The sequence below is a fragment of the Saccostrea cucullata genome, unplaced genomic scaffold, assembly GCF_032062105.1.
Source record: "Saccostrea cucullata isolate Sc308-1 unplaced genomic scaffold, CSIRO_AGI_Scuc_v1 ctg13383, whole genome shotgun sequence".
NCBI lineage: Eukaryota > Metazoa > Mollusca > Bivalvia > Ostreida > Ostreidae > Saccostrea > Saccostrea cuccullata.
Genome location: NW_026920661.1, coordinates 3,734 through 17,435, shown reverse-complemented (window position 1 = coordinate 17,435; position 13,702 = coordinate 3,734). Strand labels below are relative to the sequence as shown.

Genomic DNA, 13,702 nt, shown 5'->3' with positions numbered 1-13,702 from the left:
ACTGTTCATGGTTTAAAGATAAACTATCTATAAATACAGTTGTATCTTGTATAGGAAATAAAATACTATCAAACTTAACTAAATAGCAAGAAAATATTGTATACTATCTAAAAAAAGAAAAAAAGGAGGAGGAACATATTGTATACTATGTGTTTATGAAACATGAAAGCACATATACAAAAAAGTATTAACCCTCAAAGACATTAATTCTCAGCTAAGTAAAACATATTTTTCCTTCAATTACTTCATAGTGGGAGAGGCAACGAACAAGAAAATTAAGCAAATTTTGAGATATTGTTGAAGGTGGAAATTTTACAAAGTAATTGGTACATGATCTACCATTTTTGGGCACAGGGTCAGTTATTCTTATTGTAAAACTAGCAGTATTCTACAAAAAAAAAATATTATGCATTTTACATTCTCTTCATTTAAAAATATGACAAAAACTGTCTCATTTGATCCCTGGGCACCTCTTTTAAGTAAAAAATTAAACTGATAAGAAGATCTGTCATTACCAAAAATTAAATCAGATATTTCATGAATTGGTTGAATTACAAAAAAAGTCTGTAAATGAACTATCTTTTAACTAGTTTTGGATGAAAAATTATTTGTTCAGTTGACAAATGATAAAAATATAAAAAAAGAAAAGAAAAAGAAATGATGTGTCAATTTTACAAAAATAACTTCACAGATCCTTCAATGAATACAAGAAAAAATTGCAACTGTCATGATCACTGACCACAAAAAAAAAAAATATTCCATTCTTGGCAAATTTCAAAACTTCTGCACCAAAATACCAGTTTAAAATTATTAACAGATCTTTAACATCTTCAACGTTTGGCATCTGAAATCTCGGTTTGAGAAATGAAATCCATGAACATTTATACATTTCTTAATATGTAGTCATCACAATTTCTGATATGGTTATATCATCACAGTCTACTAGGAGAGGGTTGCTGAGTTTTCCCCCTTTGTTAATACTGAGTTGCAGTTACCGTACAATAATACCTTTATTTCTTAACAGTAGTATCAGATATAGACTTTTACTATTGAACTTTTCTATTAGGCCAGCTCAGTCATTTTGTATATTTGGTGTGTAGTTCACATTTAAAAGTTTGTTTGTATATTTGGTCTGTTGATCCCTCGCTTTTAGAAGCTGGCATATTTCCTGTATGAGTCGATGGGCGGGTTATACATCTGATTATGTCGATCCAGGCTTGGACATGCTCTCCAGAACATTGAAGATCCTCTATTCAACTCACCCTGCATAGATAAACAAATATTATATTTCAAGGCTTTTAACCCCTTAAAAACATTTGAAAGGCATTTAAATCATTCTTTTATTTTTATTGTGACACGATAGTGGTGTTTTTCTTTGAAGTTTACTGTTCTGTATTAGCAATACAGAACAGGACTTTGGTGGGCGGAGCTACTTTCCATTCTGTATTAGCCAACTATTCTGTACCTACAATACAGCACGGCCTAAAAATAAATCTGATTCAATTTAGCAAAAGCACGTACAAATAGTACGTGTAAATGCTGACGTTTTCCTATTGTAAATTTTAGAGAAATACCCAGTAGTAATCCTGAAAATGTAAAATGTCAAAATTTCTCATTCACTTTTTAAAAAACTTATTCCACACAGAATCTACGCAAATTCGCAAATTTCGAATAACATAATCTGTAATTTCGATCCAAACGAAAAGAAAATTTGCAAAAACAGAAAACATCCACTCTCCTCGGGCAAAATCATTCAAGTCCATTTATCGCGTTTTAATCCTTTTTCGACAGCCACACGTCTCTTTCACCTCGTTTTAATGTCGCAATTCAATTAGAAAATAAAAATCCGTGATATCAAAGTCCATCGAAGAATTTTCTGTAAATCCTGTTTTTGTAAATCTAGTTAAACCGGGATTTTAAGACCACTGAAATATATTATAATCAATCTGCATCTATAGATCACAACAATGACGGTTAAATCCTCCACTTTATCCATTAAGACTGACTTTACTCGATTACGTCTACCCCGTTAAATTGTCAAAACTAATCTGACCGAATTTTACGTTTTCCGTGGAAATATATACATTTATTTCCTATCTAGCTTGTAACACGAGCTTTGATTGGTTACAAAGTCGGGTGTAAATATCCGTGCACCCGACTTGAGCCGGGTGTAAATAAACGTGACGTCACAATGCATACATTCTCTATGATAAAAGCTAAAAATCATGTTTACAAAGCATTTTTATGGGTACAAAGGAAATAAATTCGTTATCCAGGTCCAATCAAGGGTGTACGGGGATTTACCCCGGGTTGTATGCCATACAACACCCTTCGGCCTTCGGCCTCAGGGTGTTTGGAATAAAACCCGGGGTAAATCCCCGACACCCTTGATATATACTGCGGATGCATACTCCCTGTCGGGGCCTCATCTACAGACACTCTGGCGGAAGTTTGGATGCTGCAAAGTTATAAAGTGGGCGGAGTATTTTTGATTGATCGTGTCACAAATCATTTAGAGAACTCGACAGGTTCTGTATCATACATACAAATTTGGGAGTGGAGACTCGTGCTTACGCACTCGTCCACCCCCAAATTTGTACCTACGATACAGAATCCGTCTCGTTCTCTAAATAATACCAACAATGGTGAATAACAATAATAATGTGTCTTTTATGACACATACTTTCCAACATGAATAAATTATAGTAATGGCAATGTAAAGTATATGACTTTGTATACTACTAACAGTCTCATTCTTTTTGAGACAATATTATAAACTACAATGCTCAGTTTTTTTAGACAAGATATGACCTACAATTCTCAGTCTTTTTGAGATGACATATGACCTATAATACTCACAGTCTTTTTGAGATGGGATATGACCTACAATACTAAAAGTCTTTTTGAGACCAGATATGACCTACAATTCTCTGACAGTCTTTTTGAGATGAGATATGAACCTACAATTCTCAGTCTTCTTGAGATGAGATATGACCTCCAATTCTCAGTCTTTTTGAGATGAGATATGGAGTATAATACTCACAGTCTTTTTGAGATTGGTCCAGCAGTCTCGCCAGTCTGCGTAGTAAATCATATAGGGAGGGGATGCAGCTGCCAAACTATAAATAGTTACATTAATGTAGTCAACGATTAGCCAATCTATAAATAGTAACATCAGTGTATAGTAAATCATATGAGGGGAGGCAACAGCCAATCTATAAATAGTAACATCAGTGTATAGTAAATCATATGAGGGGATGCAGCTGCCAATCTATAAATAGTAACATTTATGTAGTCAACGATTAGCCAAACTATAAATAGTAACATTAAGGGACTCCGACCCTCAACCAAAAAGGACAACTCTTTAATTTATAATTTAATTCAAAAAGTCTTTAAATGAAGCTTGAAAATTAAATCTTTTCATGCAACAATTTTCATTATATGCTTCTCAATGTGCTTCAAGGTTCTTTGAACTTCTCAGAAAGGTCTCATTAAAAGTAGAAATTTTTATCCCGAAAAAGCATTTTTAGGTACCAATGTTTATTAACATGATATGAAATTAGAAGTGATTTATGGAGCTTTGCAAAGAACCTTGAAGCACATTGAGAGGCATATAATGAAAATTGTTGCATGAAAAGATTTAATTTTCAAGCTTCATTCAAAGATTTTTTGAATTAAATTATAAATTAAAGAGTTCTCCTTCCTGGCTGAGGGTCAGAGTCCCTTAATGTAGTAAACAATTAGCCAATCTAAAAATAGCAACATCAGGGTATAGCTAATTATGGGGGGGGGGGGGGGTGCAGCCATCAAACTATAAATAGTAACATAAATGTAGTGAACGATTAGCCAAACTATAAATAGTAACATCAGTGTAAATATATATACATTGTACTATTAATGCATAGTCAGTTGTAAGCTAAATGTAATATTCTATTCCAATCTGTAAATTGTAACATAAGCGTATAGTCAATCATTTATTGGATGAGAAGCAGCCACCAATTTTTAAATAGTAACATAACACTATTGGTCAAAGCCTATTCTTTTAATGACACACACACATACAGAAGAATGAATATGGGAGTGGTGATTATAATTATAAAGTAGTAACAGTTTTAGTTAGGTCATCTTTTAAAAAAATGTTTGATATTCCTCTCAAGACTGACTGAATAAAAAACTTTTCATTTACCTTCCAGGGGCCCGTTTTACTAAAGAACTTATGACTAAGACCCAATATTTTAGTTGATTTTAAAATTTGTAAAATTAATTAACCTGTTTGAAATTGCTAGCATAAAAATATCTTAAATTCTTTATAAAAAGATTAAAACAATTTTCAAATCAATGTAAAATAAAAAGTTATGCGTAAAATTAAATTTTTGTCTTAGTCGTAAGTTCTTTTGTAAAATGTGCCCCAGGATACAATATTTTTTTCTTTTTGTTCATCTTACCCTGTCAACAAATATGTTGAAATTTTCTGGAAAAAAAAGATTTTCCCACCTACCTACTGACCCAAAAAATTTACCCTGAATCGGAAGAAAGCCAAACAAAATTATTTTAAAGCTGACCTTACAGCATTAATTATTTAGATACACTGAGAGCACCTGCCAGGAGACATTCCTTACCCAGAGTTGTTGACACACATGATTCTAGAGACCAAAACAAATGGGTAGGTGATCTGAGATACAGCAAACTATCAAATAAAATGAAAAGTTATCAGAATAATTGTATTTCTAAGTACACATATGTATAAAGTAAATGAGAAAATTATGACATTCTGATGTCAAGTGTAACAAATTTCACTTTCAGTAATGGTCTATTTGTCTACAGATTTGAAGACTTCATTGAATTTAACATCTCTTCCTTAATCCAGATATGATACTTACATTACAGGCCACTGTTGTATAGGATTTATATTCCTGTAAAATAAATAACATGTGAGTAACATTGTATTAATGCAGTGCTAAGTCTAAGCAAACTATCAAAGTATCAGTACTTCAATTGGGAAAATAATTCAGAAACAAAATACTGTAAATACTCGCGTGTGAGAAATATTCGCGAGTTTCACGAACGACTTAAACTTGCAAGAATTAATCGCCCTGAACAAATAATTTTGATTAGTATTTGTAAATAATGTTTCCTCTGTCGCTAAAATTAATCATTGCAAACTGATTTCAACTGGACGAATCATAAATAAAAGATGACGCGAATAATAGTTGGTTTACAGTATATAATGATTTTGAATTTCACCACTATTTTTTAACATAGATGGGATGCATGGGGAGTGGATTCATACTTTGCTGAAATCTGAGATAAAGTATGTAACATATATTGTATTGGCTTCTCCTATTAATATCTACCTTGTTGTCAGATAATTAATGATAAGATCTAAGATGAAATTCATAAGATATAATAATGGTTTCTATTTCTATTCCTACCTTGTCATCTATCAGGTATTCATTGATGAGATCTGAGATGAAGTTTATAAGACATATTGTAATGGCTTCTCCTATTAACCTTGGTACAAGGCCACTAGAAAACAAAATGATACAAATTCATTTGAAATTATGGATTTGATTCATTTAGTTCTCATTTTCTACTTTTCACTGACATTTTACAGAAAAAGAAAAACTCACGCATAGAACCCGGAAAAGCCTTCTATTCTGTAGATTTCTGATATCGATGAAAATATGTTACTAAAAGTAAAAAAAAAACTGATTTTAATCTGACTCCCGTTTATTTAGAACATATCTTTACAAGATACATGATAATTTTCTCCTTATAATTCATCATTTCTATTGATAATAATTGTTTTGGTAGAGATGGCTTACATTTTATAACTCTAAATAATGAAATTCAGGGTAAACTTTCAAAACAAACTTAAATTTTAAAAAGATTCATGTCAATGTTGTAAACCTAATGATCTGTACTTAATAAAAATTAAAAGACATTACTTGTACATGGTTTCTTCTCCAATAAACTGAGCCATGGTTCTAATTGCAATAACTAAAAAAAATCAAATCCATTATGTTTTGCTACGAAATTATTCTGTGATGACCAATTTCACTGACAACGCCACTTAAATCTGATCATGAGTTTTAACATCCTTGTTTACATTACTCTCTGTACAGGGACCAACCTAGACCCAAAATTTAGGAAGACTTCACTTCTCCCTCAGAGAAATTTAGGGAGAAGTTTTGAAATATAGGGAGACTTCTTGGCACGCATGACACCCACTGCTCATATTAAAACTTTTTAAAAATGAAACTATTTCTTTGTTTCAAACTTAAAATACATTTCAATAATTTTTTTGTATTGAAATCCTAGTAAAAATAATTTAAAAAAGGGAAAAAGAATCTGATTTTTTTTCCCCAATTACAAGATATATCTAGCAAAAAAAAAAAAAAAAAAAAAAAATCCAAAGACATTGAATGTAAAAGTTTTTTTTTTATTTCTTGCATAATATGCACAATTAACTTTTAAATTCTATCACATTTTAAATTTTCAGCCTCATTGCAAAGTCATTATTATTTTCTCTTCAAAATTTGTTTTCAATACATGCATACATACATATGTATTAATTTTTTTCTGAAAAAAGTTTTCATGTACATGTACTATGTACAAAATGCTGATTAAACTCTGTATATCAGATGTGTAATTTGTTAGACGGTCAATAACTCCACAGATTAACAGTAAAAATGTGTCTGTATTCACAGCATGAATTAATTATTTGGCAATAAAAAGATCTAAAATCATCTTTAACATCTTTGGCATGACATCGGTAGCTGACCAGCTGTTTTGCGCCTGGTTGTACTTAACTTGTAGCAATGGACTTTATCATACCCGGAAGCGTAAAATCCAGAGGAGTTCCGACAGAGTATTCGATGCATTGGTCATTGGTAGCGTAACAGGTGCAAGTGTTGTGCTGTTTCATTTATTTCAGCAGTAATAAAACAAGATTTATAAACTACTGATGATTCTACCATGTTTCTTTATAGATTTTTTTACGATTTTCAATAAAGGGTTTGTAAATGTTAAGGTGACTTAAACTTCGCTTTCATGATAAATTATGGCGAAGTTTGGAGCCCAAAAGCGACTATTTCGCCTCAGTCGCCCCCTAGGTTGGTCTTTGTCTGTAGAAAAAATTTAACAAAATCTTTTCTGATAACAAATTAAGGTTATAGCAATGTTAAACCTCTGTTGACAGAGTAATAAAGAGATCAAGAAGTTTTTATATGACCTCAGATGCGCTAACTAAGGATTAACAATAAAATACATAACAATATTCTTGTTCATGTAACTGTGTAGTATTAAACACAAATTTAAAATTAAGAATGACTCACCAAAACCTACAATTTGTTTTTTTCATACCTTGAAATGGATGACTACAGAAAATGGCAACACATTTAGCTGTCACTTCTCTTGATGTCTGAAATTAGATTATAATAATTTTTGTATGGCACATTAAAAATGACATACAGACAAGTAAATTATTTCATTTCTCATTAAAATCTAGTTGTAAAATTAATTGAACACTGTATCTTTTTACCTTAATTCCAAAATGTCTTAGAAATACGACAAGTTCCGAGCTTTTTTCCTCTTCCTCTATTGGAAACTGTTTCTTAAGTTCCTACAATCCACAAGTGTTATCATTTAGTCATCAGACTTAGGAATTTCAGTCTACATGTACCAAAATGTGTAAAACACAGGACATTTACAGTCAATTCAATATCTTACTACAGCTCAGCTGTTATAGCCAATTGTATAATTGCAGGCATATAAGTTTGGACATCAGTATCTCAAACACTGTATTCTCATAGTTAAATACCTCAGTCAGGGTGTGTGTGACATATGTCCGGACCAGACTCTCTGTTAACTGTGGCACTAATCCTCTCCACAAACCAAGGAAACCATCCCTCTTCTTGATGTGGCCAACTAAATGACGAAACAGAAAGTGGTCAGAGACATCCTGTGATATACCTTTCATGTTCTACATGTAACTCTCAGTGCAGTTGGCTAGATCAATCTTAAATAATGCTATATATCCGATAAACATTATTTAAAAGTGAAAAGGCATTGTGTGACAAATTATAAAATAAATACATTCACATGATTAACTTGCTCTATCTATTTTACTTACTGTATTTGAAAATGTTTGGATAGTACCATCTCTCCTTGCGTGTTAGTAGTTCTTTGGATAAAGATGGAATCAAAGGTTCATGGCCGAGCTAGAAAAATGTTCTCAAGAATATATTTCAGAAATCTAAATATATATATAACTTTTATCATGTTTATAAGCTACATAAATGTTGTACCACATATATTCTTTACTTAAGGGTTGAAAAAAAGACTCAAAATTAACAATGTGAGAATGTAAAGACTAATATATAATAATTGAGCTATGGTGAAAGCAAGTAAGTTTGTGGGAAGGAGGTTGAATATAAAGGAACAAAGAAGCTATTACTGAGTGTGAAAAAAATGGGTAGTAAAACCCCAAAATTTCAAAACTGAAATTCTGGCTTTCACTAATTACTGAAAAATACCTGATTCTCGATCATGAAAATCACAATTGTAATCAAATTTAACACAATGTGTCTTTGCTAAGTATTAACACCAAATATTACTCTTTTCAATGATTATTAAGGATTGTCATTTTCCCAGTGACTGAAATGGGTAGTGAACCTGGTTTCTTGACAAATAATGTTATATAATTTTAGTAATGAGCAAAAACCCACTTTTCAATTTCAAAATTCCCGGCCCCGGTTTTACTACCCATTTTAGTCAAACTAGCTATTACTCTTGCTTTGTACCCCCACATCTTGCAAAATTTTCCCTGTAGCAATCTTGCTTCCTCCTATCTGCACACATGCAGAATTTGGTTTTAGTCTTTGACCATAATGCTACAGAGTACAGATCCTACAATGAAAACAATGTGCAATTTATGGGGCAAGATTTTCTGAAAAATTCTGCAGCTAGCTTCCTTTCCATGTAACCCTTGCATCCTCACTAGATTACTTTGTTGACGCAGATGTTTAAAAAGCCTATCACTGGCCCTGTATCACAGCACCAAATCATGAGGTTCTTCTGATCAGTCTGTGAAATGTGGAAACTAAATTTATGTGTAATGGTTTGGGCCGTGGATATCGGCCTGGATAGCTCAGTTGGTAGAGCACCTGACTGGAGATACAGGGGTCCCGGGTTCGATTCCCCGTACAGCAATACATTTTCTCCTTTCCTGTTACAGATTTGGTGCCGTTGACCACCCCTGGACTTGCAGGTGAAAGTCCTGCCAGGGGCAATAAGAACTTGGGTTATGTCTTCGAGGGCGAAGACCATTTAAGGAGGGAGGAATGTAATGGTTTGGGCTGTGGATATCGGCCTGGATAGCTCAGTTGGTAGAGCACCTGACTGGAGATACAGGGGTCCCAGGTTCGATTCCCGGTCCAGCCATACATTTTCTCCTTTCCTGTTACATATACATGACTAGTATCTTCTTCAATCTTGATTTTCTTTTTAAAAGTAAATTATCTAATGCGACTAAGATAACATCTTAAAATTTTATTGAAATGTTAATCAATCTCCATTAGTGGCATGAGAGGGTTGAGTCGATGGAACGTATCCCTAAAGCTCCTTTGGCTTAGCATGCTTAGGCTATTTTCGGTGGATAATCCGATACATTTGGAATATTTTAGCCTGGATAAATACAAGGACATCATTTGCGCTGGTGCATTTGGGGATTTGTGTAACTTTTCTCAAGTAAGTTGTTTTTTGACTTTGTTTACAAATCGTGTGCTACTTTCGATTCTTCCCTTGTGTATTTTTATATGTAAAGTAGAGAACAGAGTGGATAAGATGCCCCTGTGCAAAGACCCGGGTACTAGATACAACTTTCTATCGTTAAAATGATATTGCCCTACGGACCCGGTTTAACGATAGAATTCGTTCCGTGTATTCGTAATGTAGCAAAAGAAACATGGGCGATAACTCGTACACACTATAACTCAGTGCATTTACTACGAACAATCTAGAGAGTTCTGAATGTAAACATGGCAGGTAAATTTGAAGCCAGAAAAAACGTTGAGAAAATTAATTGGATTTTCGTCTTTAGATGGATTATTTTCTGGGATAAAAGGCATAAGCAATCTCAAAAAGGTGTGTTTTGATTAATTTGGTAGTTATTTCCAGTGCAAATCCTTTTTATATTCTTCAAAATCGTTTCGGAGTGGATCTGCTCTGATTTGCTACATTGCAAGTATATGGGACGTATTCTAACTGTGGTGAGGGCTTGTACCGAGACACAGTTAGATCATTCTAACTACCCGGGTACATGTACCTGTGGAGAAAATTGGGGTATGATTGAAATTTCTTGGATTAAATAGACGCTTCCATGTTGAAATTATGTACAGCGATTACTCAGTGTACATATTGTGAAATATTACCTGAATTAGCACTTTGGCGTAGCCCAAGGGGTGCGATATTGTGGTGATGAAAGCTCCAGCGGCATACGAGATGACATTCGCCATTTTCGGTACTTATTAATTCGAATAGAAAGGATTCGTGTCAATAAACATGCGAGTCTGAAGAGCCATACTCTGGCAAAAAAATATGCTTTGGTTTTATTCTTAAAATTTAAAATTAATTTTAAATGTCAATAAATTACTGTACGAACAAAATCCAATAAATTCTTACAATTTATTTATGGTACAACTTAGTTCATATTCCTTTCAAAACGCAATGAAGATTCAAAAGTTAAAGCGTCAAAATCATGTCTTTCTCGAAACAAATTAAAAAACTTTTTACTTCAGCCTTAATCAGTAAGTATTGCGTTGATATTTTGCAAGAAAAATTGAGAGTGATAATTGAAAATAGTTATTCTGTGTATGCATTTCAAGAACTAGTCCTATCATCAACATTAATCATTTAGCTCGAATTACCTCCACAGTTGGATCACGTTTATCAAATGAAATCCAGTCAAAGCGCCCCCTAATAAAACCGTCCCGGTCAAAGCGTCCCCTGATTTTGGTCAAAGTGTCCCCTGATTCTGGTCAAAATGTCCCCTGATTTTGGTCAAAATGTCCCCTGTTTTGGTCAAAGCGCCCCTGATAGAATTTTACTGTAAAATGATGTTACAAAACCGCCCCCAAATATTGGCCAAAGCGTCCACTGATTTTGGTCAAAATGTCCCCTGATTTTGGTCAAAGCGCCCCTTATAGAATTTTACAGTAAAATGATGTTTACAAAACCGCCCCCAAATATTGGTCAAAGCGTCCCCTGATTTTGGTCAAGGCGCCCCCTGATATATTTTTACAAACATATAACGGAATAAAACTGTTTTGTATTTATAATATTATCATTGTGTGGCAGTTACTTGAAAAATTTCTATAAGGGGGTGCTTTGACCAAAATCAGGGGACGTTTAGACCATTGCTTGGGGATCGACTCGAAACGGGTTTTTTTTCCTGTAAAAATATATAGGGGGCGCTTTGACCAAAACCAGGGGACGTTTTGACTAATATCAAGGGACGCTTTGACCAATATTTGGGGGCGGAATTTTTTCTATAAAAATATGTTGGGGGCGCTTTGATCAAAATTAGGGGGCGCTTTGACTAAAATCAGGGGACGCTTTGAACAATATTTGGGGGCGGTATTTTTTCTCTAAAAATATGTTAGGGGGCGCTTTGACCAAAATTAGGGGGCGCTTTGACTAAAATCAGGGGACGCTTTGACCAATATTTGGGGGCGGTATTTTTTCTATAAAAATATGTTAGGGGGCGCTTTGACCAAAATCAGGGGACGCTTTGACTAAAATCAGGGGACGCTTTGACCAATATTTGGGGGCGGTATTTTTTCTATAAAAATGTTAGGGGGCGCTTTGACTAAAATCAGGGGACGCTTTGACTAAAATTAGGGAACGCTTTGACCGGGACGTTTTTATTAGGGGGCGCTTCGACTGGCTCCCTATCAGAAATCGGCTCCCTATCAAATATGCCTTGTTATACACTTACAGCAAATGTTGTCACCGGATGACCCCGTGTGTGTATTGTAAATGCTTACTTTCTTGTCACTTACTGATGTTCATTGGCACATGACACCGTTAATGATCACAAAATATTTGATACATAATTTTATTCACAACAGATGGGTTGGGCAGCAGGCATAGCCTATTTTAGCCGGTTCCATGTTCGTTCGCCCTAAAAATTGTTCGCCCGATTTCCCGTTCGCCCAGAGTCCACTTGCCCTAAAACTTGTTCGCACAGGGTCCATTTGCCCTAATTTAATGTAGAATAAAATCTAACGAATTTCTTTCCAAATAAATCATTTTTTGAGATCAAAGGGAGATTCTTCAAAGGTAAAACCTTCAACATTTGCTGTTCAGTTCTATAATGGACCTATTAACGTCTTAGTCCTTTTATTGTCTTCAAAACATACAATTTGTAAAAATAACACAGATGTATCCCCCTAATTAACATTGATATTAATCATATAAATCATCTAATTCAGGCACGTAGCAACAAGGGGGGCCGGGGGGCCTGCCCCCCCCCCCCCCACTTTTTTTTACCAACATTACTTTTACTATTGGAAATGTTCATTGAAATGCTGGTTCCCCCCCCCCCCACTTTATAGTACACTAAGTTAATATCAAGGAAAATGTAGTATAGAAAGAAGTTGGCATTGAAGAAAAATTGCCCCCCCCCCCACGAAATAGGATTTTCGAGTTCGGGCAATGCAGGCAATGTCTGTTTTTTTTTTTGTTTTTTTTTTCCTTGCCAAATTTTTCAGGTAAGTCAAGAAAAATTTTCTCTGGCTGCCCCCCCCCACTTTCAAAAACGATGCTGTGTGGCTGTAATTAACTATAGTGCAAACACTAAGTCATTCAAAAAACATAAGAATCAAATCAAAAATTAATTAAGACTAAATAAACATTGTTCCTCGTATCAGAATTTGAGAAATAATATCCCAAGTTCGTAAAGGAAATAAATAGAAAAAATTATATGCTATTTTTTAATTCATATGAATTTATATATACAGGTATATGTAAGTATTGGGCGAACCACATATAGGGCGAACAAGATATTGGGCAAAATATTTTGGGCGAACGGACTCTGCGCGAACAGACTCCCGCGAACAGGTAGATTGGGCGAACGAACCCGTTACCATTTTAGCCCTCTACCTAAAATATGACAAAGTATACCAGGGTGTCCCTAGATCATGTCACTTACTGGTAAATTATTATCATTATGTTAATGGCTGATGCAACCGTTAGGGCAAGTGCAGATACATTTTCAGTGTACTATTCACTGATTTTAGACTCCTCACTTACACTGCATGTGACATTTGGAACGTCTAGACTCTGATGTCACATTATGTCATATGTAAGCTGCATTACCAAATTGAAGCAAGAACAGTGTAGATATTTATATACAATATTTAATCAACTACATATCTGCAAAGTACCATTATCCTTTACATCAAGGCAAGTTTTTTTTTTTAACTTTTGTTGTTACCATGAGAACATAGTTTTTGGTGAGATGTAATTCGCTAAGTATTGTAGGTCCAGTTGAAGTTACTGTGGAAAAATTTCATTTGGCATCAATTTGCAAAGTCTGAATTTTCTCTTCGCCCTGGTGTTTTCCTTTAGAGCTTGCATTCAAGTGACACTTTGCCTGCTTGATGTGCTTGCTGTTAATTATATTTTAGTTTATACAAAG

At 34.2% G+C, this 13,702-nt stretch overlaps 1 protein-coding gene across 1 annotated transcript; it reads right to left on the bottom strand.

Moving 5' to 3' along the window:
• Positions 1-665: 665 nt before the first annotated feature.
• On the bottom strand, positions 666-10,517 carry LOC134254715 (mitochondrial carrier homolog 2-like). Its single transcript, XM_062737251.1, has 12 exons — positions 10,434-10,517; positions 8,135-8,222; positions 7,823-7,929; positions 7,544-7,624; positions 7,366-7,423; positions 5,949-6,000; positions 5,631-5,690; positions 5,433-5,526; positions 4,881-4,913; positions 4,620-4,687; positions 3,044-3,119; positions 666-1,263 (listed from the first exon to the last, which is right to left on the bottom strand). The coding sequence occupies exons 1-12, from the start codon at positions 10,515-10,517 to the stop codon at positions 1,150-1,152; spliced, it is 915 nt and encodes a 304-aa protein (XP_062593235.1). The 3' UTR covers positions 666-1,149.
• Between the last annotated feature and the right edge of the window lie 3,185 nt (positions 10,518-13,702).

Bases quoted from the DNA above. Each gene is read 5' to 3' on its own strand.
- LOC134254715 (XM_062737251.1), bottom strand. From the start codon at position 10,517: ATGGCGAATGTCATCTCGTATGCCGCTGGAGCTTTCATCACCACAATA. The intron at 5,527-5,630 runs GTGAGTTTTTCT...TTTGTTTTCTAG, and splicing joins GGCTTTTCCGGGTTCTATGC to TGGCCTTGTACCAAGGTTAA. The intron at 4,688-4,880 runs GTAAGTATCATA...TTTATTTGATAG, and splicing joins ATACAACAGTGGCCTGTAAT to TTTGCTGTATCTCAGATCAC.